General features: G+C 41.0%; 1 protein-coding gene and 1 long non-coding RNA gene across 2 annotated transcripts in view; one reads left to right on the top strand and one right to left on the bottom strand.

The window, feature by feature from the left end:
* The window catches only part of LOC138976225 (uncharacterized), a 525,645-nt gene that overhangs the window by 98,238 nt on the left and 400,723 nt on the right, over positions 1-26,684 (top strand). The window lies entirely within an intron of this gene.
* LOC138976921 (uncharacterized) lies at positions 17,948-20,750 on the bottom strand. Its single transcript, XM_070349815.1, has 2 exons — positions 19,758-20,750; positions 17,948-19,165 (listed from the first exon to the last, which is right to left on the bottom strand). The coding sequence occupies exons 1-2, from the start codon at positions 20,537-20,539 to the stop codon at positions 18,376-18,378; spliced, it is 1,572 nt and encodes a 523-aa protein (XP_070205916.1). The 5' UTR covers positions 20,540-20,750; the 3' UTR covers positions 17,948-18,375.

The raw sequence follows: 26,684 nt of genomic DNA on the forward strand, positions 1-26,684 counted from the left end.
TCGTTCTGTAATTAATACATTATTTCAAAGATAGTCTGCACTTTTCGAATGTTAGTTTGGTTTATATTACTTTTTTTAAGTGAAACATATCCATCCGAAAAAAACGTTTTCTTCTTGGGCTGAAAAAGTAAGCTGAAGTTATTTTGTGGATGAATACGATCGTGAGTTAGGTACCAATGTATTGAATTTATGGCAGACTTTTCCAGAGAAAATAATATTGTACGCGTTGCTTGATGTTTCCGGTAGAACACCGCGTATCACAGTCACGCACGTTGGAACCAGGCACTCATGACTCATGAAAGACACTTTCTTCACTTTTTCACACACTAAAACACCACTCCTCAGGCGACTCTGCGGCAAATGTCGTAATTCCAGTCTGTCACAGATATCATATTCATCAACATCCAACTATAGTGATGCTCTGCTATCTAATTAAAACTTTATTAGTCACAAAGCTATTCTCCTCCGGCCACGACTCGACACCATGCCTTGACTGACTAAATGCAAGTTTTCCCACCAAATTTCTCCTCTTCCCGCAAATTTTGGTGACCTAGTTAGTCTCAGACAAAACCAAACATGTGGGCTGGGGGAGCGAAATGCACACTCACAGTGCCGTTATGTATCTGGATTTACTGGTCAACCTGAAGCCAACGGTCACATTCGTAATTAACGACCGCAAACTATATCTTTTGTTCAAAATAAGGGTGTCTAACAAGTCAGTTTCAACTTGTTAGATTCACAGACTTTACAATTGGCTTATTATGGCAAAGACAATGGTCAATACATTTTCTTTACAGAATGCAGTCGGTTTGTGTAACAAGGGTTCCATTGTTCCGAAAGCCGGCTAGACTGACCTACTCGTCTTGAAAACGGTACCGACCTTGATACCTTGGGAACTGTAAAATCAAGACACAGAGCTACGTAGTGGCGCAAATGTCTTGGATGAAACATTCAAACATGCATGTACAGAAAACAGTGACACATTTAACTCTAGATGGTCCCTCAAGTTCTTGGCATCCGATTGTTGGTGCGAGTTTCCAATAAGGTTCTGCACCAAGAGAGAGGGTATTTCTTCTCTTCAGTCTACAACACGAAGTCAGGTTGACCGGTTGCGTCAGTGTATGGCCGGTGTAGTCGGAGAATAACACTGCAGGAAAAAAACACTACAACAGTGTTTTTTCCCCAGTAAAATATCACTGGGAGTGTTATTTTCCTGGGAAGATTACACTCCTTCACCCAGGTAAAAATGACTACGCCCAGGAAATTAACACTACCCCAGGGAAAAAAGACTGCTCTCGTTTAAAAGTGCACTTGCAAACAAAAAAAAGTTTAACATTCTTTAAGAACACGTTTAACACTCGCATGAAACAACCCTTTCGAAGTGCGCACAGAGGTTCACCAAATAAATTTTCTCTTGGGTTTCAGCTCTGTCATGGGGGTTGTGATCGAGCCACCTTCTCTCATCTCCACTTTGAGTATACACGCTGATCGTGGTGTTCAGGTACATGGCAGCTGCCATGATCTCTGTTTCTGTATCCCAGATACCATTTGCTGCCATCTTTGTCGATCTGAGGTATTCTTCTGTGTCCATACCAATATAACGGCCCAAAACGTCTTCGTTGTGTTTGATGGTTTCTACAACTGCGCGTCGGATCTTTTCGTGAAAATCTTGAGACCCTGCGACCTCCAGGCTTAACGCTCTGAAAAAACAATTCCCGTCACCAATAATTGTTTCTGTTTGACGCGGAGCACCCACTTTCGTTTTCGGTCTGAAGGGCATTCTTTTAGGTGCGGCTAACCCCAGAGTCTTGCATTTCAGTCTTCTCCATGTGGAGTTCGTTGGGGTAAACTGCTTTGGAGGCGCAGGGTCAACCCTAACAATTTGTGGTTCTGATGAACGGTCAGGTTTTACCCGTTTGGAAGAGTCATAAACAACAGGTTCGGCTCTGTTCTGTCGCTTTCTCTTGCTTGAGCACAATTCACCTTTCCCGTCTTGCATCAACTGCTGATTGATGTTGACGTCATCAGACGATGAACTCTTGGGAACACTAGCACTGGCACTGCAGGAAGTGTCGAAAATGTTGGCGTCGTCAGTCGATGAACTTTGCGGAACACTGGCACAAGAATTCATTGAAGTTTGTGGACCGCAGTCGTTTGCAGCTTTGTACGGCTTTAGATTAACGCCATGTGCTGTTTGCTTTAAGATTGTGCCGTTAGGGTTTTTCAAAATCTAAGTCTTATTTTGATTGACAGCATGTACCACATAGGGACCTTGCCACGGAGCCTTCATCCCCCCCCCCCCCCCCCAACTTTCCTATCCGCGCGACGCAGATTCCACAGAAGTACCTGCTCATCCACCACAAACATTCGCTTTTGGCCGTGGCGCTTTTCGTAGTCACGTTACTGTCTGTCTTGCGCCTGAGTGATGTTCTCTGAAACTGTGTCTTTCACGACAGTGGACAGCTGCCTGATACTGTCCAGCCTTTGCTTGATATCTTCAGGACAAGACGTGTCTTCACAACCTTCGAAGACGCTGACATTAACGTCGTTGCCATCGGTGCTGGATGAGCAGATGGGGTCAATTTCGTCCCCAATCGGTAGTCGGGCTTGTCGGCCATACAGCAAAAAGAAAGGGGTGTACCGTGTGCTTTTCTGTGCGCTCGTTCTGAAGGCAAACAACACACCTGGTAAATCATCAACCCAATCTTCTTCATCACGCAGAGTTTTCAGCAGCGAAGACTGGATTGTTCGGTTGTTTCTCTCAACAAGGCCTGTGGATGATAGACGCTTGTTATATTTTGTTTCACTCCACTCAGCCTGTGAAGCTCAGTAGACGCTTGATTCACAAATTCTCTTCCCTGGTCATTAATCTGTATCTTGGGACACCCGTGACGACAGATCAGTTCATAAAGGAACCTTGCAGTGTCTTTTGCCGACTTTGATGGCAGGGGCTTGGCTTCCACCCATTTCGTAAAATAGTCCACAGCAACAACGATACTGCTGAAACCCCCTGGAGATTCTGGCATTGATGTGATGTCGATGCCACTCTGAGTCCATGGGGAGGATGGCACGGCGACACAGTAAACATCATTTCGCACGCGCAAGTGCCTGACGAAATGTTTGCCGTATTTTTAGTGAGGCGCGATTTGGGTTTGATCTCTTTTTTTTTCAGGTCAACCGTCATTTCTGACGAGGATGGTGCAAAACCCAAACCTCAGAGAGCATTATAAAATTAGAAATAAACTGCAACTGACATTTACGATAGTGTTTTATACAGGCACGTACATGATCCGTCGCGCTTTTGACGCTTGAGCAAAGTTCCATCTTGCAGCACATACGAAGAACACATCCGTCTCCAATTTGCTCGTACTCCTCGGTCTTTGCATCCTTCGGGAAATATGCCGTCAGACAGGAATTTAGATATGTCAGCCAACCTCTCTTTGGACACTTCGGCAGAGCTATCCTTTGGACGACCCATCGTGCAGAAATGAACCAAGTTGCAACAGTCCGAAACAACTCTTTTTTCAAGTCCGGGGAACAACACGGGCACTGAGTTCGGCTCACTGCCTTCGTGCACTCGGAACAAAATGAACACAGTTCACGCAGTGTTTTTTTCCTGGCAGTCTTATTTGCCGCCGTAGTGGCAGTGTTATATTCCTGGCACCAGTGTAATTTTCCTAGGAAAATAACACTCCCCTTCCGAGATTGCAGTGTTTCTTTCCTAGGAAAAAAACACTCCCAGTGTTTTTTTCCTGGAAGTCTTTTATGCCTCCTACACCGGCACTGCATAACTTTTACCATGTGCTCAGTTGTATTGCACAGCCGTGTACAAATGCGCGCACGCATGCGACGGTGTGTGTGTGTGTGTGTAATCTGCACTCAGTGGATTTATTGCTAGTGTTAATAAATCATTGCCACTAATAATGCTTCCAAATAACCGTCAGAAAAAAAGGTGAATACCACACACACACACACACACACACACACACACACATAACGGGAATTTACAAAGATTCACAAGAAAGGCAAACACACCAAGGAGAGGTATGCAGTCTGCTGTTGGCTTGTTTAATCAAGCGGAATGCCTTGGCCACTGCATCCACCAGACTAGGTAACTTGAGACCTGTCGGTCACTGAAAATAGGCTCCGCCTATACCCATGGATATTTGAAGCTTGGAAGTGGCAGGTGCTTGTTTGGTCAGCGGTACGATTGCCGGATTAAGGCCCTGGACAGTGTGTGTGCTTAGCCCGCAGCTTGCCCCGCAGTGCCCCCTGTATTATCAACATGCAGCGAATACATAGTCTGTGTTTGCATTGCAGCCTACACGGCACCGGACCTACATCAACTCGATGGGACAGGGGTAGGGTTTGAGGAGGGCGCGACCACAGCTGAAAGTCAACTGATAGCCGGGATCGCGTTAAACCGGAAGTTTGCGGTTTTTTTTCTCAACTGGTACTTGAAAATATCGAAAATTTTCGGTTTCACGCGATCCCAGATCAATAAGCTACCCGCGTTTTCTTTTTGCTTTTACCTTTTATCAAAAAACAAGAAAGGTAGTTTGTTGGAACGTTTGTTATTGACAAAACAATACATTCACAAATATATCGACCCAAAGGTCTTTTAAGTGCACAGACAAACAAAGATTGACTATATTCTATACAAGAAACACTTTAGGCCAAAAAAAATGACTGTTTACGGTAACCCGACAGACCCTAGTTTTTAGGCCCGACCCTAATCTTTTTTTTGGATCGTCTGAAAGAAAAAAACCGCATCCAAAATAGAGCTGTTTGCGCTCAAACAGCAGACGACAGAAGGGAGGTAAGCTCAAAGTACTGTCAGGAGTAAAGGGTCGTCACTCGTGTTACTTCCTTTCAAAATGGATGCACGCAGTGGTGTTCGCCAAAAAAAGAAAAAAAGAAAAAAAAATGAAAGAAAAAAAAAAGAAAAAAGAAAGCCGACCTACCGACCATATTTTGTCACCCTATGTTACCGTAAACAGACCTCTTTTTTTTTTTTGTCCTAACAAGAGTAAAAGGAGAAACAGAATCCGTTAGTCGCCTCTTACGACATGCTGGGGAACATCGGGTAAATTCTTTCTCGTCCCAATATGGGACACCCCCTAACCCGCCGGGGGAGATTCAAAAATGATTTCATCTTATTCCTTATCATTTTCTGATTCCAAAAACATATAAATATAATATGTTGTATTCGAAACAAGCTCAAAAAGTTAGAAAGAATACAGAAAAGCGCGCTTCCCTGCTTACCGCAGTACGCAATTTCGCTATTCTTGCATGTCTGTTTACTTTGTGTTGCACGCAAAAATTGAGTGACTTCCTTGCCGCGTGGATTGACCAAGCTGTTTTGTCCTGGTGAAAACACTGCAGTGCGTGCAGTTTTATTCTGTGGGGGTCGACAGATTGACTAAATGTTGTAATTTCGCCTTACGCGACTTGTTTTCATTAGGAAAGGTTTTAATAAATGTGTGCAGACAGACCAGGAATCCATAGAAGGGTTTTATTTGTTTGTTTGTTTGCTTGCTTGCTTGCTTAACGCCCAGCCGACCACGAAGGGCCATATCAGGGCGGTGCTGCTTTGACATATAACATGCGCCACACACAAGACAGAAGTCGCAGCACAGCCACAGGCTTCATGTCTCACCCAGTCACTTTATTCTGACACCGGACCAACCAGTCCTAGCACTAACCCCATAATGCCAGACGCCTGGCGGAGCAGCCACTAGATTGCCAATTTTAAAGTCTTAGGTACGACCCGGCCGGGGTTCGAACCCACGACCTCCCGATCACGGGGCGGACGCCTTACCACTAGGCCAACCGTGCCGGTCCATAGAAGGGTGGTCGTGTGTGTACAATGTCACTGATTCCAGGAAAACTTACCCATATATGTGTGTGAAACTGTGTATAAGAATACGCATGCCAAAGTTGATGCAGCACAGTGGTGACATACTTTTTTCAGCAAATTTATTGAAACTTTGGTCAAACGTTCTTTGACTCAGTCTGGACTGTGTGATTGCATTTTAGCTCATACTCTTAATTAATTAGTTTGGATTTTGAATTTGTCATAAAACGGAACTTTCACAAACAAATGTACACATAAAAATAAAAATTGCATTATAATCCTCATCAATTTTTGGATCCAAACATATAATGTTTACTCTAATAGTGCGCACAAAATTAAGGGAAAACCATTACATTTTAAATGCAAATTAGATATTATGTAGGCGTGTTTCCAGTGGACCAGCTCGAATCGCCTCCAATCATGGGTTTTGGGGTAACCATGTTCAAATAATCTCGTCAGGTTTTTAGTTTTGATCGTTTAATTTCAAGCTGATTAGATTGACTATAATTATCAGTAAATGGTTTTTTTATTGCTTGACCTGCAGATGTGTTCTTTTTGTTTTGTGTATTTTTTGTTTTGTTTTTGGTATTAACCTCTAGAAGCATGTAAAGTTTCAAAGCCCTAGCTAGAAGTATTTCAAGAAATTGATGATTTTCCACTGAATGATTTGAACTTGACTCCAAAGTCAGGTCATGAAATCCTGGAAAGCTCTGGATTCCATAACAACTTAGAAAATTAAAAATGTTCATATGATCCAATCTCAATTCCACCATGACAACCCTAAAAGTCGAACAAATGGTGTACTCGCCTTTGGATAGTAATTCTAAAAATGTACCAGACAGAAAGCAAACTTTACTAGCCAAACCAACAATTTGTTTCAGCAACTTTACTCGCATTTGGCATGAACACTTCTACTCGGCAAAAACATGTTTCTACTGGCCATGGTGAGTAGAATACTCGCCACTTTCAGGCCTGCATGACCTTGACAATTATTAACCCTCAAAACTTGACAAGAGTAATGGGCAAGTCAATATAAATTATATTAAATTGTAATCTGATGATCAAAATAGTTTACCAGTGGTTATTACCAACTACATTCTTAAGATAATGTTGTTTTCACCTTCACAGTGGAACCATTAGGGGCATGTTAGGGGTGTTATCCCGACTTTCGATGAATCACACAGGTATATGCATGTTTACATGTAACGATGAGGTCTTTTACATGCCACTGTGGTGACATGGATGTGGGACATGAATATCGTCAGAGTCTGCGCGTTTATGAAATAGTGTTGCTAATTTACCGATGGATTGCAGTCTTTTTGTCAAAGTGACTGAGCGTTTAGATATCCAAAAGGGAAACGACTATAGCCTCTACACAAACTAAGAGAGGTACTTGCCTTGAGACCTTACTCGAGCCCATGGTTTGTTGGACTTTTATTCAGAAAACAACCAAACTCAAGGATTTAATATTGAATTTGTGTTTTAAAAACTGCACAATTTAATTTAAATGAGGTATAATTGTGTTGTCTGCTCCAGAGATGAACATTTGATACAACTGAGCTTTCAGAACTTTTCAGTCGCTAAAAGAAGTACCAACAACATGTAGCTTCTCAACCCATAAGCTGTTGAGGATTTTAGCAGAATGCTGGTTGGTTATTATTTAGTTGTTGGTGATTATCAAAAATAACCTCCTCTCCCACTATGCAGATTTAAAAAAGAAGCAGAGAGGGGAATAAAAAGAGGTTACATACCTCGCGTCAATGAATATTACAAATAATGGTCTCAGTTCACTCGGCATGTAACCTCTACATATTGATACTTTCTATCTATTTCTATCCACAAAGTCAACAAGATTTATGACATGTCTGATGGTCATCCCATATCAAAAGCCAGTAGAGAGGGGAACATGCACTCCCACCTTTATTAATGCTTTAACCTTTACTTGTTAAATTATTACTTGTTTGTGAAAATCAGTGCCCAAAGTATGCACTATGTACCTCTGATCCTTGTTTCTCAGGAGGATGTTCCTCTTGATCCTTGATAGTCATCGGCTCCGAACCATGCTCTTGGTTTTGTGTCTGAAAGTATAAACAGGCTATGAAAAATGACCCACATCATTCACATCAAAAAATTGATTGTAGGAAGAGCACAACTCTGTGTTATTACCACTGCTTCAGTCAAACTGCCAGTTCAACTTAATCTCTGTGGGTTTTTTTTTCTCTCAGACCAGAGTAACATGGTAAAAAAACTTTAAAAAACTTGCATGCTATAGAGCTTTATTGTTTCTAGTGATCATGCAGCATAATTTATCCGCATAGAAAACTACTGAAACACCTAAACAGAAATAACAATGTCTACAGAAAAAACCCACTGTTTGATTGCTGTCTGTAGTACTCCTCTTGCTAACAGTGGCATTCAAATAATTAAAACTAAGCTATGCTCTCTTGGGGGGGGGAAAGTGCTGTAAGAATTTTTTTGTCTACATAGGCCAAAAAAAACTATGCAATGTTTTAGATTTCCTGACCCACCCTATGTTTTTCCTCCTTATCCTGGACTATTTTGGACCCTTACAAATGTGTACTTCAAAAATGACAAATTTTAATTTTGCATTATAAAAATAAATACATTATGGTTAATATCATTACTAGTCAACTTAAATTAAGGCTCAAAATAGATCTTAAGATGGATGTTATTTAGTGTAATAAAGAGTTTATAAAAACAAAACAAAAAGCTATGAGAAAGAAAGTATGAAAGAATTATGCCCATTCTCCAGTGAAAGTTCTGCTGATTGTGGTAACTTTTTTTCTGTCTAAAACAGGCGTTGGAAAGAAGTTTGAATACTGTGCCTAATCTACACCGGAGGGTACAGGCGAGTGGAAGAGGTGAAGGCTAAGTGGAAAACAACCATGTCAGCACAAGGGGCATGGAGACAGCTTCCTGAAATGCCTTCACAGTGACTTGTCCGATGAACCACGAGCCTGGATAATAGAAGGTAAACAAAGACAGTTTAACATTTACTACTCAAGATTACCTCACTAAGATTTTTTCTTTGACATGTATGAAAATCTACAGGTGATATTAGCATGTGGTATAGGTTTTTCTCCTTCTCTTTTTAAACTTCGAGCTTAAGTTTTGACATTCCACCCTCACACCTTACTTTTTCATCAGGTTATCTGAACGAGCTGTTTGAGGAGGCTGTGATCCCTACACTGGCCTATGGCAACACTGGCCTATGGCAGCTACAACAAAGCTCTGCATACACAGCGAGACTACAATGCAACAGTGCCCAGACTTTGACTGCTACAGTGGACTGGGTGGCCGAGTGGTAACGCACTTGCGCTCGGAAGCGAGAGGTTGCGTGTTCAGGCCTGGGTCAGGCCGCAATTTTCTCCCCCCTTTCCTAACCTAGGTGGTGGGTTCAAGTGCTAGTCTTTCGGATGAGACGAAAAACCGAGGTCCATTCGTGTACACTACATTGGGGTGTGCACGTTAAAGATCCCACGATTGACAAAAGGGTCTTTCCTGGCAAAATTGTATAGGCATAGATAAAAATGTCCATCAAATACCCGTGGGACTTGGAATAAAGTGTAAACAAAATTCCATCTCACACGGCATTAAGTCTCAGGGCTTGGAAACAAAGCTCAAATTGTCACCAAGCAGGACGCCTCAACTGGCGACCAACTATATAGACTGAGGCTGCCTATCTCCAAATCTGACAAAGCAAGAATTGTTACGCAAGCTTCACATTTCTGTTTGCAGTTTAAGCCGACCTTAAGTATGCAATAGTTATGCACCCCCCCCACACACACACACACACACACACACACCCCAGTTGAAAGATGTAATGTACCTTTTATTTATGTGACATATTTGAAGCCTGTGTAGCTCTGTGACAGAAAGAGGTCTCTGATTGCAGCGACCAGACAGGCAGGAAGAACGTTCCTGTTCTTTCGGCAAGTCAGTATGCAACTTGTCTGTATGTCCTGAACACATCAACACATTTTCTTTAATTTAAGCTACATAATATCATGTGGATGCACTGATTGGGTGTAAATAATAACAGCAATTGGTACAGTCAATTCACTAAATGTCCAACAGAACCCTAATCATCAGACATTTTACAACAGCAAATTTCAACAGTCCTTTTACTTTCCTGAATGTCATTATTATTTATTAAAACATGCATCTAGAGCAACATACATATATCTAAATCTTCTTTTATTAAAGTTCACCTGAAATTCAGGCTGCTTTCCCATGCAAAGTACAAATGCAAGTGTCCATAAACCAGGGTTTAATAGTATATATATATGTGAGTGAGTTCTGATGAAAAAGTAATTGTGTTGTAATATTGGTTATTAATGAGTGTTGATGTTACAATGATTACATTATAAAAACAACAACAACAACAACAACAACAGAACAATGTGAAGAGCAAACTTCTTCTGTGGGCATGCAAGTGAGTTAATTATTGTGTGTGTGAAACTATATGTGACTGAGTGTTAAAAATTTAAATGACAACAGTTGTTCAGTTTAAATTTTCTTGGTAGCCTTTAAAAACAACAACAAATAAATACATTTAAAAATCAAACAAATATAGGCACCTCAAAAAAAGTTGTATGTACACCTTCGTGGCTGGTGATGCATTCTTGCTCCCCTGCAAGTTTTCATTCTACAATGTACCTCAGGGTAGCTTCCTCTCTCTCCTCTTCTGCCCCTCCCACCTACAACAGTACAGTGGCCACTCTGACACCAGTCTCTGAAATCAAGAACAGTTAAAACTGCGATGAGTTGTTGTTCTTTCACTCGTGAATGCAATGCATGAACACTTACACAATATCACACTTATTCGCGAGTGCGTTGACATTTCAGTACACAAACAATCATGAGCAAAAAGACGAGAGTGAAAAAATAGCACAGACTCGAAAGCAGACGATACTAGTTCAGCACAGAGAGCGGGCGTGTTTACCTTTGATCGCTGAGACAAACAGAGTCGCAATTTTCGTCGTCACTGTTCTCACCACTGCTGGAAGTGGCCTCCTCATCTTCCGTGCTTGATTCTAGCAGAGAAGCGAGTGGTTCGAACATGTACGGTTCAATTTCGTCTGCAGTTACGCTTGTTGGTGCAGCACTCGCCATCTTGACACTGTATGACGTCACGGATAATTTATTCATAAGCCAAGAGTTCCGCCAGTCTCGCGAAGAAAACGAGACACAATGGCGGGTCGTTTTGGGGAAGAAATACGTCGCTTCAGGCACAAAAATCGTCGGATTACGGCCTTAGAAGATTCCGAAATAAACCAAACATTGTTGAGGACGGTAAGAAAGCGGTTTTCTAACTAACTGCACACATCGGGAAGTGTTCGGTCGCGCAGGAACACGATTCGAAGCGTTTTTGACGCTATAACAGCATGGTCTGGTCCTTTAATCTTACCGTTCCATGGCTGGCAAAACACCATTAAACACGGTTGTGTGAATAAAAACCTGATGGAGTTAAGATTTTAACATTATCAGTTATACTAGTGATCAAAAGCTTGTTGTAGGGGGCCTATTGTAACGCTATACCATTCTTAGACATTCACGTAGGCACAGAAAGCGTTGCCATGCAGCTGTGCTACAAGGAAAAGACGCCTTTAATTCCTCTTCCTTTGTGTCACTCAGATGTTACAGCTACGTGCGTTCAGAAGAAGCGCTGTCGTGGACCGATGCCAACTTGAACCAGCGCTGTGTGACGCAGAGCGGGCACCTGGCCAGTCTGAACACGCCCCGTAAGTGGGACTCGTTCTCCCGCCTGCTGCAGGCTCGCCGAGACCAGAGGAGTATCTACATCGGGCTGAAGACTGCTCTCTCTGCACTGCCATTCTTGTGAGCGTTGTGTAATGTCTGGGGGTTGTTATGCGGACAAAACCAACGAACACAAGAAGGGTGGGGTGCAACGGTTTATTCGGTGACCACATGGCAGGCTCTCTGTACGGACCACATGGCAGGCTCTCTGTACGGACCACATGGCAGGCTCTCTGTACGGACCACATGGCAGGCTCCCTGTACGGAAGTATCAGTGCGCATGACTGATCCAAACATTGAACCCCGATAGTACATAGGTACCGTAGATACAATGAACTGGTCAAAGGGAGACAACAGCATGCTAGTCATTATATCTTTCCCCTCTTTGAATGAAAAACACTCTTTTAATTTTACTGTTACTGATAACTGCTGGAAAAATCAAATTATTCAAAATAGTTTTAAACTTCAGAACCAAAATAAAATCCTTAGCTAATTACAGTTCAATATACTTCTTGAAAACAAACTTGGTCTTTACTATTCATCATTTGACTAATAATACATGAAAACTGAAAAGAAACACATCTGTCTTGATATCACTTTAAACTGAACTAAGAAACAACTTAATTGTACGGCATGATTACTGTCTATCTCTTGTTTGTTGTTCGTTTTGTTGATAAGAGAATATTAACACACTAAAACTTGGATTTCTAGATTGTTACCTGGAAATGTTTTCACATCTTGCACTTCAGTCTTTAAACACACATAATTATAGTCTGTCATGTGTTGTGGAAAAGTGCGATTTCTTTTGGACCGACGTGGGCTAATACTGGCAGGCGGAACTGAACCGTGTGAAGAAGGTGTAGTGCTTGGCGGAACATCGTCACCAGTTTCACCAGCAGTTGGGGCTTCTTCGTGGTCAGTCCTGGTTGTCTCTTCAGCTTCTGTAACTGATGAGTCCTCTTTGTTGGAGACCACTTGTGGTGTGACAGATGGCGGCAGTCGACGGAAAAGGGAAGAGTTTCTCGTGACGGTCGACCCATCAGGCTTCTGTGCGGTGATCATGGAACCTTTGGTATCAGTCACAAGAAGAGGTGTTGGATTGAATTAGTGGAGAGTTTGTTCCGCTTCATCTGCTTCACCAAAACACTGTCACCAGGCTCAATGTTGTAGTCTTTGGCATGATGTCGCTTGTCGGCAGCACACTTCATTTTCTGCTTTGCAAATGTGTCTCTCAGACGCACTTCTGCAACAACAGGATGTTGTGAACTGTTAGACTGGACTTCTGGGAGTTTCGTTCTCGGTTCCCGACCAACCATGAGGAAGTAAGGAGTGAACGACGTGGTGCAGTGTGGTGTTGCTCTGTAGATTCTGCAGAATCTGTGGAGCTCTTGTCGCCAGCTTCTTCTCTCAACGTGGGCTGAGCGAACAGCATTCATCATGGGTTTGTTGAACGTTTCTGCTTGAACGTTTGCTTTCGGCCACAGAGGAGTAATGTGTCGGTGTTTCACTCCACATGACTGCATAAACTGTTTCCACTGCTTACTGATGAACTGTGGGCCGTTGTCAGTTTTCACCTGTACGTGCAGGGTAGCCAAACAGAGAAAACACTTTGTCGACAACAGGAATCACAGCCTCAACTGTAGTGTTCTGGAGAACTTCAACTACTGGGTACCTGGAGTACTCATCTGTGATGACCAGAAGTGATGCACCAGATGGTAGAGGACCACAAAAGTCGATGCTGAGTTCTTGCCATGGACCGCATGGTAGGTTGGACATGAGCAGCGGTTGATGTTCACGACGGTTGTTGTTTGCTTTACATGGGATGCAACTGCGCACAGCTGACTCAACAGCGGCGTTGATTCCCGGAAACCAGACTTTGCTTCTGAGAAGGGCCTTGGTTTTATGCATTCTCTGATGTCCTTCGTGTGCTAGATCAACGACACGAGCTTGAAGAGAAGAGGGTATTACAAGCTGTGAGCCCTTGAGAAGAATGTTTTGCTGAGCGTTTACACACAGTGAGTCTTTGATGTTGCGAAAACATGTGAATGTTTCTTTGGTAATACCATGAGTGTTTTCATGCCAGCGACCACTGTTCACACATTTCATGATGGCTTGAAGGACTGGATCGTTTGCGGTTGCTGTTTGCACGTCTTCAAGCGTGATGGCGTCAGGAGTGGACGACATAGCAGTGAAGTTGACAAACTCTTCTGCTATATATCTTTTCTTCATGAGATGACGCTGTGGCGGGACCAGGGTGACGAGACAGATAGTCTGCAGGGTTGTCTTTTCCTGGCCTGTACTCCATGTGTACGTCATAGGGTTGGAGACGTAGAGACCATCTGGCAATGCGTGCAGGTGGAAATGGTTTTTCCCAGATGTTAAGCAGCGGTCGGTGATCGGTGATCATTTTGAAGCTTGTTCCTCGAATGTATATGTCAAAATGTTCGCATGCCCAGACTACTGCGAGCGCCTCTCTTTCCGTCTGAGAGTAGCGCTGTTCTACATCAGATAGGGCGCGACTTGCGTAACATACAGGTCTAACGTCTTGTGACAACAATCCGGCGATCCCTACAGGGCTTGCGTCTACCAGGATCTCTGTTTGCTTCTTGATGTCGAAGTAGGCAAGAGTTGCAGACTTGCATAGAGCGGCTTTGACAGTCTTGAAAGCAGTTTCTTGCGGTTCTTCCCATGACCAAGTAGCGTCCTGCTTCGTCAGTTGACGAAGAGGTTCTGTGATGGTGGCGAAGTTATCGATAAAGCGTGCTGAGTACTGAGCCATGCCTAGGAAAGAACGTAGTTCTGTGGCGTTGCTGGGCGTGGCTGCTTCGCGAAGAGCGCGAACTTTCGCTGGATCTGGTTTCAGTCCTTCACCACTGAAGATGAAGCCGTAGAACTCGACTTGTGGTTGACTGAAAACACATTTCCTCTGATTGAGTGTCAGACCTGAATCATGGATGCGTCTCAGCGTTTCATGCAGCATACGATCATGTTCTCTTTGACATACCTTTCATACACATTTATATGAGTGAAGGTGTGTGAACAGAGAGAGGGAGTAAGAAAAGAGAGAGAGAGAGAGGGAGAGAAAAGAGAGAGAAATGGTGGTGGTTTGTATTTTCTTATTTGTTTTGGTTTGTTGGTTGCTTCGGACTCTGAAGAAGAAGAAGTTGGTTGCTTGTTTGTTTTGTGTCTGTGTCTAAAGTTAAGAATAACGATATGATAAATACTCCACACACACACACACACACACACACACACACACACACACACACTCACACACACACACACACACACACACACACACACACACACACACACACACTCACACATAGAACCGGAAAGATTCTCAATAAAGGCTTATGATACATTTACATGTGCCAAACATGTGTGAAACGTGGTGGAACAAAACGCACGCACACACACACACCCATGCACAGACAACCAAGCAGAGGGATATATATATAAATATATATATATATATATAGGTTACAACACGAGTGGTTTTTTATATGGCTTGTATTTCAGTCAAGACCCAGCGGATGAATATCATCGGGAGACACGAGCCTCTGGCGAGTGGCTCTCGATTGATATTCCCGCTGGGTCTTGACTGAAATACAAGCCATATAAAAAACCACGAGTGTTGTAATCTGTATATCCCATTCTACCATCAAACACAAAGTGTAGACTACTAGCGGCACTGTTGCGATCTGTGCAGGGTAAAACTGTTGCCAGCGAGACTTAGCCCTTTTGCAACCTTACTAAGTGACCGTCGCTGAAAAAATAAAACGAATGAGTGCATCGATAATTACGCGGTAACACTACTTTCAGAACATTTAAAAGCTTTAAGTAAAGGTTCATAAGTTGCAAGAAAGTAATGAAGTCGAATAGAAATTAATTTAGTTGAAGCGCACAATTCTTTTGTTTTGCGTTTCAGGTCGGCAGAACGGGCGAAACGGGTTTGGGACCCATTTGGCTTACTCGATTCAGAATCGATTCCACGTTGTTTTTCTCGAACGTGTGTAATTAGGCTTATTGACAGAGAAGCAAATTTTAGGGAACAAATATGTAGGTTTAGATTTAACCATTTGCTCCCTATTTGAAATGTATCTACGTGATAAACTGTTTTGCGAGTGTGTTTGCATGGATGAACTTAAACTGGTATGGGACGGTGTGAGGAAAACGCGACCGACACGTCTGTCACCGCCGATTGATTGCATTTTGAAGGAATATGACTGGATTACGGAAAAATATGTGGACTTACTGCAGAGCCAGGCAAAAGAGTAGACTTGCTCGCAAAACACGTGAAACAGCCGATGTTTGATAGCTGAAGGCGCACACCAAAACACACTACCGACAGATTCTCAAAAGTCGTCTGCTAACGATGCAAGGGGAGGGTACTCGTGTTTTTGTTTTGGTTCTCTAGCATCTGGTTATCTTGTAAGTTGAATGTTCGTTTTTTTCGACCTGCATTGCTTTCATAATGAAAGAAACTTTTGCTTATTGCATCTCATACATCAGATCAGTTCTGAAATTAATTTTTGCGTGCAACTGATATGGTTTTCTGAGCCGTGCAATACGATTTTAGAACTTCATACAAATGTGTCACATTGTTCGGCGCGAGGTCAAAGGTCGGGAGGAAAGTAGTCCTTTGCCCAAATCGGAATCTGCACTATCATATATTTTTTGGAGTCCATGATGTATTTATTGAGCTATAAAAATACAACATATATACCCATACTGAAGTAATAGAGACAAAGAAGGGAGGTCATGGGATATATGTGTATATATATATATGTATAGGTTACAACACGAGTGGTTTTTTATATGGCTTGTATTTCAGTCAAGACCCAGCGGATGAATATCATCGGGAGACACGAGCCTCTGGCGAGTGGCTCTCGATTGATATTCCCGCTGGGTCTTGACTGAAATACAAGCCATATAAAAAACCACGAGTGTTGTAACCTGTATATCCCATTCTACCACCAAACACAAAGTGTAGACTACTAGCGGCACTGTTGCGATCTGTGGACTGTAAAACAGTGGTGCCGGGCGAGACTTGGCCCTTTTGCAACCTTAAACTGAGTGACCGTCGCTGAAAAAATAAAACCGTCGAATGAGTGCATCGATAAGTACGCGGAAACACTACTTTCTGACCATTTAAAAGCTTTAAGTAAAGATTCATAAGTTGCAAGAAAGTAATGAAGTCTTATAGAAATCAATTTAGTTGAAGCGCACACTTCTTTTGTTTTGCGTTTCAGGTCGGCAGAACGGGCGAAAACGGTTTGGGACCCATTTGGCTTACTCGATTCAGAATCGATTCCACTTTGTTTTTCTCGAACGTATTATTATACAATTAGGCTAATTGACAGAGAAGCAAATTTTAGGCAACAAATATGTAGGTTTAGATTCAACCATTTGCTCCCTATTTGAAATGTATCTACGTGATAAACTGTTTTGCGAGTGTGTTTGCATGGATAAACCTAAACTGGTACTGGTACGGGACCAAGTTGGTGAAGTCGCGAATTGCTGACACCTAGTCTGTCACCGCCGATTGATTGCATTTTGAAGGAATATGACTGGATTACGGAAAAAATACACACATGTTAAGTTCTTGGATACCTTCATCGCCAATGTGGACTTACTGCAGAGCCAGGCAAAAGAGTAGACTAGCTCGCAAAATACGTGAAACAGCCGATGTTTGAAGCGAAGCCCAGCCAAACCAGGTAAGGTCAAGGACGTTTCTCGGTCCCACTACGCATGTCACCACGGTTGTTGCTTTGAGTTTGACTAACAAACTCGAAACTGTCGTTTCAAAATGAGCCAAATGTGTATTGATTGTGTGAGATTAGTCTATGTGACAGGGCTTCTATTATCTGTGCTCCCTAGCTTCTGTCAGTTCCCACACCGACACTGCCAGAGGCACTGAAGACGCGCACCAAACACACATGACACATCTTGAACACACGGCCAGTAAGATAACCAAACACACTGCTGACAGACTCTCACTCTCAGTCTCACTCTCAGTCTCACTCTCTCTCACACACACCACTCGAAGAAGGTCTGATAAGATGACAGATGAGCTTTTTTTTTTCTTTTATAACAGCAAAATAATTTGATACATGTTGTTGCAACACATTGTTTTGAATCTAAAGGTTTTTTGAATGCAATACAGAAGCAATTTTCACACATTTCATTGTGGCTCTGCGCCCATAAATGTGCATAATTTGTATCAATAGAGTCTGACAGCTAGTGATGGTTTTTGGGGTTTAATGTCTCTTCAGCAGATGCTAGCTGCTATTCGAGACCGCAGCTAGTGATAGTTTGCAATGAAAATAACATTAACAAATAACAATGTACTTGTGGGTAAGAAATCAACCAACTCAGCAATGCAAACTTTGCTGAAAACAGATGCACATATGATATGTCTGCTGAAAATAACAAATAGTAGCAACATGTTTGAAGCGAAGTGAACATCACCACATATAAACTTACTATCAAAGTAGAACACTAAATAAACTGAATAAACATTGAGAAAAAGTAATAGTGCCTGAGCCATGGAAGTGGTTTCTTTGTTGTTGCATGTTCAATATTTCACAAGATGCAGAATTATTTCTTAAAATTGAGTAAAACTTACTAAAAGCAAGGCAACCGCTACTGCGAAAAAGACTGTTTGATGCACTAACTGAATCAAGTTTTAGAACTAAAGATCATGGGGATGGACATTGAATGATTGATTAAGTTTATTTGCGTCGAGGACGCTTGGCAGGGGCTGCTTGCTTAACAGTTTCACTCTGTGTGTCGGTGACTGAGAGTGAGACTGTAGCTGTGGAATTTGATTGTGGTGGGTTGACGTTAATGTTGATGGTGCAGTTGGACACAGAGCCTCCGAAAAAAGGGAATGGAAGCGTTGGCTGGTGGCTGCATGAATTTTGCATTGTGGCTGTTCTTGTGTGTTCTTGATGCATGTATGTGTGCATGCTGCTTGTTGGAATGTCTGCAGTTGTTGATTGCAGGTGTGTTGATGAGGTGACTGATTGCTGTGGTGTAGATTGAGATTCAGCCAGTGCTGTGCTCATTTTTTTGTGCGTTTCTTCTGACATTTTTGAGTATGTGTTGATGGACTGCACATTCTTATGGCCGGTTAATTGCATTATTTCTTTGGGGGCAAATTGCTTGTTGACCAATGTTTGCACCATGGTTTTCCTTGCGCTGTGGTTGGTTATTCTTTTGTTTTGGGTCAGACCTGCTTTGATTGCCATATCTTTCATTAAAGTCGCCAACTTGTTGACGTCAACTCTCTGTTTTTTTAACCATGTTGTGCCTGGTTTGGGGTTGGGGACAGTTGTGGTCGCGATGTAGAAGGGGTCGTCTTCTTCTGAGTAGTCTTTTGGGCGATATTCAGCATACAGCCTGTAAGTTGCCACTGGGCATCTTGTCGTATCTTGGGGTGTTGCCCACACTGTTGGTCGTACAGCTCTGATGTTTGTGACATGTTCCCCTGTCCTGGTCTTTGTGGATCTTTCGTTGTAACTGAAACATTAGTCAGTACCGGTAATTGTTTCTTCCTTTTCTACTAAACCTTTAAAAATGTTGATATTTGTTTTATGAAATTATGTTGCATGCTGTTAGTGTTAGCATGAAATTTCAGGGTTGCTATCAATTTTTCTCTGTGTGGTACTTTTGAATTATAAGATTATTGCACTGTAGTTTAATCCAGTTACCCATTATTTTGCGGCGAGTAATTGGGAGAAGTATGATTGTGAAATACCATAAAGCCAACTGCTTTTAAGGTCTTGCTATAGGTACAATCAATAATTATCATAGGCATTTTTGGGAAAAATACAAGCCTGCTGTTGTGCTCTTATTTCTTAGGCATACATATCCCATATAATGTTAGCTGTGATTATGTGATCAGAATTTGTTTGGGCTTGGAAGTTTCATTCATGCTGCGCTTGTTATTTTGATCTGCATAACTAAATATCTTTCGTTGTTATAATACAAATCGTTTTACCTCAGGTACTCCTTACCAGATGAATCTTTTCCAAGAGTGACATCTCCCCATTTCATCTGATGGTGGTCGGTAACTGCCCTTAGACCAAAGTGTATGCAGTTATTCCACTACATGGTGTTCAGGAGAGATTCTGCAGTAGTTTGGCCCAGTTGGTTTCTTTCGTAGAGAGTGTTTATTTCCTCTTCTGTGAGAGCTTCAGCACTGTATTGCATGTTCCCCTTGCCTGCATTTTTTAGCGCTTTTAGTTTGGCATTTAAGGTCTGTTGGGCTTGCTGGAAAGAAGGGGAACGATTGATGTCATGGGGGTACGATTTGCTTTTAAGGTGTCGGTGAATGCTTCCCCAGAAACTTCGCATCGACGTTGCTTCATAATCTGTCCCGTCAGCTTTTTTCAGTGCGATGAAGTAGTTTGAAAGAATTTCATTGAGGGAGGATGGCGTCAATTGGTGAATTTCGAGCTCTGTGTTCGGCAACTTTTCTTGAATGAAGGTTTTTAGCAGCTTAACATCATGGGCAGTTTTCTTGAGTGTGTTTTGGCTGGTGTTTTGAGCAATAAACGTCGGTATGTCTGGTATTTCTGTTTCAGCAAAGCGTTTTTTTACTTTCGGCGTTGATTTTGTGTTTTCGGAGTTGTCAGTTTCTGGAAAGTCCATGTCAAGTTCTTCGAGCACATTTTGGGGCATCAGAATGTGGTCAATGTCAGGGTTTGATGGCAGACTTGCCAGTTTTTGTACATTTATTCTGTGGATTTTGCGTCTGGTGCCGTTTGGGGTCACCACATCCAGTATAGCGAAGCCAAGTGGCCTTGAAACACTCTTAACTACCCCTTCCTCACCTCCGTTGATCTTTACTATGTCGTTCACCTTAATGGGAGACAGGATTTGTTTTGACATCTTTTTGGACGTTTCTTTGGTGCCAGATAAATAGTCGTCTGCTACGGTGCAAGGGAGGGTACTCGTTTTTGTTTTGCTTTGCAGCCAGGATAGTGTTCGACTGTTCAAACTAGTGTTATGCACGGGTTAATAAAACTGCGGATAGAACTCTTTAGCAGCAAAGCAATTAAGAGTGTATTACAATCTACCTTTAAGCATATTTCTGATTGGATTAAGGCTGGAGAACACTTTGGAGGCCCAATTTCAAAGTGATTAGGTAGTTTTAAAAGTTACTTTTTCTGTTAGTTCAATGTTTGCTTTATCAGGAAAATACAAAATATAAAGGGCTTAACGCGCAAAATTTTAAGATAACGACTGAAGTTTAAGCATAGGTATCAGATTTTTTTCACGCAAACACTAATGAATGAAATGTAATATTGTATTGTGAAAATGTAATCAAAATAACAATCAGATGATCACAAACTGAAGAAGAGAAATAGGGAAGCAAAATAGAACATTAAACGTAGTGATTTTACTTGTGAATTCGGAAAAAAATCCTTTTGTATCCATTTTGAAGCTCAATTTGAAGCATGGAACACCAACAAACATTGATTAAAAGTGTTAAAGTGATTACAGTGTTCAGAAATAGTGTTAGATACCAAGTTGAGTTATCCCTCTTTACCAATTTAAAAAAAAATACACCTCTTAACGCGCAAAATTTTGAACTGTGATGCTTTTACTACCCCCACCCCCTTCCCATTTGTCAGAAAAGAGTGCATATTATCTTCCAAATAGAAAAGCAGGGTAGTCAGATGATCAAAAACTTAAGAAGAGAAAGAGGGAAGCAAAATAGAACATCCAACATAATGATTTAACTTGTGAATTATGAGAAAACTATTTTTTTTACCCATTTGTGAAGCTTAATTTGAAACTTGGAACACAGACAAACATATATTAAAAGTGTTAAAGTGATTACAGTGTTCAGAAATAGTGTTAGATACCAAGTTGAGTTATCCCTCTTTACCACTGTTAAAAGAAATACACCTCTTGTCGCGCAAAATCTTGAACTGTGATACTTTTACTTCCCCCACCCCCTACCCATTTTTTTCAGAAAAGAGTGCATAATTATTATCTACCAAATAGAAAAGCAGGGTAGTCAGATGATCAAAAACTTCAGAACAGAAATAGGGAAGCAAAATAGAACATCCAACATAGTGATTTAACTGGTGAATTCTAAAAAAAACCCACTTTTTTACTCATTTTATTAGCTTAATTTAAAGCTTGGAACTGAAGACAGAAAAAAAAATTAAAAGTGCTAAAGTGGTTACAGTGTTCAGAAATAGTGTTTGATACCAAGTTGAGTTATCCCTCTTCATCACAGTTAAAAAAAACACACCTCTTGTCGCGCAAAATCTTGAACTGTCATGCTTTTACTACCCCCCACCCCCTACCCATTTTTCAGAAAAGAGTGCATATTATCTTTCAAATAGAAAAGCAGGGTAGTCAGATGATCAAAAACTTAAAGAAGAGAAAGAGGGAAGCAAAATAGAACATCCAACATAATGATTTAACTTGTGAATTATTAAAAAACCATTTTTTTTACCCATTTGTGAAGCTTAATTTGAAACTTGGAACACAGACAAACATAAATCAAAAGTGTTAAAGTGATTACAGTGTTCAGAAATAGTGTCAGATACCAAGTTGAGTTATCCCTCTTTACCAATTTTAAAAAAAATACACCTCTTAACGTGCAAAATTTTGAACTGTGATGCTTTTACTACCCCCACACCCTTCCCATTTGTCAGAAAAGAGTGCATATTATCTTCCAAAAAGAAAAGCAGGATAGTCAGATGATCAAAAACTTAAGAAGAGAAAGAGGGAAGCAAAATAGAACATCCAACATAATGATTTAACTTGTGAATTATGAGAAAACTATTTTTTTTTACCCATTTTTGAAGCTTAATTTAAAACTTGGAACACAAACAAACATAAATTAAAAGTGTTACAGTGATTACAGTGTTCAGAAATAGTGTTAGATACCAAGTTGAGTTATCCCTCTTTACCACTGTTAAAAGAAATACACCTCTTGTCGGCCAAAATCTTGAACTGTGATACTTTTATTTCCCCCACCCCCTACCCATTTTTTCAGAAAAGAGTGCATATTATCTACCAAATAGAAAAGCAGGGTAGTCAGATGATCAAAAACTTCAGAACAGAAATAGGGAAGCAAAATAGAACATCCAACATAGTGATTTAACTGGTGAATTCAGAAAAAAACCAATTTTTTACTCATTTTATATGCTGAATTTAAAGCTTGGAAGACAGAAAAAAAAATTAAAAGTGCTTCAGTAGTTACAGTGTTCAGAAATAGTGTTAGATACCAAGTTGAGTTATTCCTCTTCATCACATTTGAAAGAAACACACCTCTTGTCGCGCAAAATCTTGAAGTGTGATGCTTTTACTACCCCCACCCCCTACCCATTTTTCAGAAAAGAGTGCATATTATCTTCCAAATAGAAAAGCAAGGTAGTCAGATGATCAAAAACTTCAGAACAGAAAGAGGGAAGCAAAAAACAACATCCAACAGATTATGGGAGATCTTAGAAGGGGTGGGGGGGGGGGGGTTCGACTGTCAGATTATGGGAGATCTTAGAAGGGGGGGGGGGGGGGGGGGGTTCGACTAAAAAAAAAAAAAAAACATCCAACAGAGTGATTTAACTGGTGAATTTAGAAAACACACACTGTTTTACTCATTTTATAAGCTGAATTTAAAGCTTGGAAGACAGAACAAATAAATTAAAAGTGCTAAAGTGGTTACAGTGTTCAGAACTAGTGTTAGATACCAAGTTGAGTTATCCCTCTTCATCAAAGTTAAAAGAAACACACCTCTTGTCGCACAAAATGTTATACTGTGATGCTTTTACTACCCCCACCCCCTATCCATTTTTCAAAAAAGAGTGCATATTATCTTCCAAATAGAAAAGCAAGGTAATCAGATGATCAAAAACTTAAGAAGATAAATAGGGAAGCAAAATAGAATATCCAAAATAGTGATTTAACTGTAGATTTCAGAAGAAAAAAACCCTTTTTTTTATCATTTTTGAAGCTGAATTAGAAGTTTGGAAGACAGAAAAAAAAAGAAAAAAAGTGCTAAAGTGGTTACAGTGTTCAGAAATAGTGTTAGATACCAAGTTGAGTTTTTGCTCTTTATAAAAGAAACACACCTCTTGTCGCACAAAATCTTGAACTGTAATCCTTTTACTACCCCCGCCCTCTACCCATTTGAACAGAAAAGAGTGCATAATTTGTATTCTCTTCCAATTAGAAAAATAAGTAAAAGCAACTGGACATTTTTAAAATACATCTTTTCTGCACGGTCCAAGGATTGCTTAGTCCATTAAAAACAAACAGACTAGGATTTAACGCACCCATTTTAAGAAAAAGTTAACATGATAATTGATATAATTATCAGACTTTTTTATGCAATTACTACTGAAGATTCCAGACCAGGTAAAACAATCATTTTATATCCTTTGTCACATTTTTTTTATTTTTATAAATCTATCTATAGCGAGTCTTGTCTCTTTGTGTCATTTAGTTATTTTCAAGAATTCTATCCTGGCAACAACAACAACAAAAACACCTACCTACCTACCCTATTTTTTTTAGCCATGTTAATAGAAACAGACAATTTATTTGTTTTGGCCTAAAGATCTTGAAACATTTGTTTTAATAGAGAAATAACAAGTACAGCCATTAGCTGTGTCACTCGAATTTCTTTGTCAGGCTGAAACTTAGCTGTTGCGTTGGTGTCTGCTGTGTGTATCTGGGTCCAAAGCAACTTTCACATTCTCATCTACACACTCACGTTACACAAGTATATATATACAATTCCACCCACAGAGGCGTTCGGGGATGGGGGTCTCGCACTCGGGCGAATCACACCACAAAATACAAAGTATAACGTACACAGATTTTACTATTGAACCAAAAAGCAAATTAAATCATGAATAAATCAATCAAGCAAAACTTCCACACAATGACACACTCACTCTCGGTTCACACTGCGCTCTGGACGTGCACACTTGGCAGCACGTATACCGTTCCGGCACCGTTTGTCTTCCTGCAAGTCCAGCATAGGCACACGATTGTCCAAGAATCACAATAATCCTCGTGAATGTCACAGCAGGCATAGTAGAAAAGTCCAAAAGGGTGCGTTGATGGTGGTAATCCGGTGTACACACACACACACACACACACACACACACACACACTCCGGTTTGGTAAGTTACCTGATAAATAATGTAGCCTGTGGAGGTCAGACAGGAAGAGCAATACTTTCACATTTCCGATGTTCAGCGATAAACTTGTTTTCTTCGAGAGTTCGATCTTCGTGCGATTCTGGCGCGTTGTCACCAAGAACGTAAAAAAACCCCAGGATATCATCATGATGCCTCTCTACAAAAACCAGGCAGTCTAGGAACTCTTCATCTAAAGTCAGTCAGTATTAGCCCCTCAACACAATCCTCATCTTGTCCCATAGTGATTTCTGCCGCCAAAGAACGTGTGGTTCTTAACTCACAAGACGGATTTGTCGTCTTCCATTGCGAAATTCAGATCTACCCCAACTACGTGCATTGATCTGAGCAATAAAATGTAGATGCGATAATCTGCAAACATCTCTTCAACACAATCTACATCTTGTCCCATCGTGATTTCTGTCGGCAAAGAACATGTGGTTCTCAACTCACAAGACCGATTTGTCATCTTTCAGAAATTCAGATCTGCCCCAAGTACGTGCAATAAAATGTAGAAGCGATAATCTTAAAAAAAAATATTTTCGCGTGAACGCTGCCACGTTGTCATCAGTCCGATGTCTTTTATCCAGAGCAGGGATGAACACACTTCTTCATCAGTAGTTTGTTATGTTTATCCGCAGACTGCTTTCCATTACTTGTCGTCTGTTTTAGCTTGACTCGTGGGGTTCTTCAGCAAGGCAAAAAGTGCTTGTTTACTGACACGTTCTCACGCACGACATGTCGTAAATGCAAGTTCTAACGATTGTTTTTTATTGCACTGATAGAGAATGTCGATATTTGTAAACGTCTGCCATTTCCTAATGTTTATTTCATTATTTTGCATACGGATATGGCTAGTAAGTGGATAATCTGTTACGACACGAAACGCGTTCTAAATCCGGGAAGGGAGGCTATTCCAACGTAGAAGGGAGGCTACTCCAACGTACTTTCCAAAGTGTGCTCCAGCCTTAAGGTTGTGCCAGCTTAAAATCTAGTTTTTATCTGTGTGCTGTCCGGGCGCAAGGGAGACTACTCTTTTATTGTGGTTTTCATGGCAGTGTTTCGTACTGTGTGTAACAGAGTACTATGTTCTTGTAAACCGGTCTGCAGTAAACAAGGACACGGAGAAAACGTTCGAAACAGTATTGAGGGAGCACATTTTCTTTATGTTGTGTTGCATATTCTTTTTCGGATTATTCCTATGGTAGCGACACGGATAGCAAACAGAGAATGAATAGCCTAATAGGTTCGATCGTTCGCTAGCATCTGTGTTGGCTATCTTGTAAGTTGAATGTTCGTTTTTTTCTACCTGCATTGCTTTCATAATGAAAGAAACGTTTGTTTATTGCATCCCATACATCAGATCAGTTCCGAGTTTCATTTTTGAGTGCAACTGATATGGTTTTCTGAGCCGTGCGATACGATTTTGGAACTTCAGTCACATTGTTCGGCGCGAGGTCAAAGGTCGGGAGGAAAGTAGTTCTTGGCCCAAATCGGAATCGGCACTATCATATATTTTTTGGAGTCCATGATGTATTTATTGAGCTATAAAAATACAACATATATACCCATACTGAAGTAACAGAGAAAAAGAAGGGAGGTCATGGGATATATATATATATATATATATATATATAGACATAATACATTGGATATGGGGACTCTGACACCAGCTGGTTATTTGGGAACTTGTTTTCAACTGCTTGCAGCAAGTTGAAATTTGGCATTGTGGTTTATATGTCGACTTAGTACCCAAATATAAAAAGACATTCTGGAAAATGTTATTATTAGGTATATGAAAACATAAGAAGGTCCCCATATCCACGTTCCCAAAAAGCTTGTCTGAATATATACTATATATAATAAAA

This window comes from Littorina saxatilis, linkage group LG9 (assembly GCF_037325665.1).
Source record: "Littorina saxatilis isolate snail1 linkage group LG9, US_GU_Lsax_2.0, whole genome shotgun sequence".
In the NCBI taxonomy this organism is placed as follows: domain Eukaryota; kingdom Metazoa; phylum Mollusca; class Gastropoda; order Littorinimorpha; family Littorinidae; genus Littorina; species Littorina saxatilis.

Coding starts and splice junctions, on each gene's coding strand:
- LOC138976921 (XM_070349815.1), bottom strand. CDS start 20,539: ATGTCAAAACAAATCCTGTCTCCCATTAAGGTGAACGACATAGTAAAG. Junction 19,166..19,757: donor GAATCTCTCCTGAACACCAT/GTAGTGGAATAA, acceptor CTAATGTTTCAG/TTACAACGAAAGATCCACAA.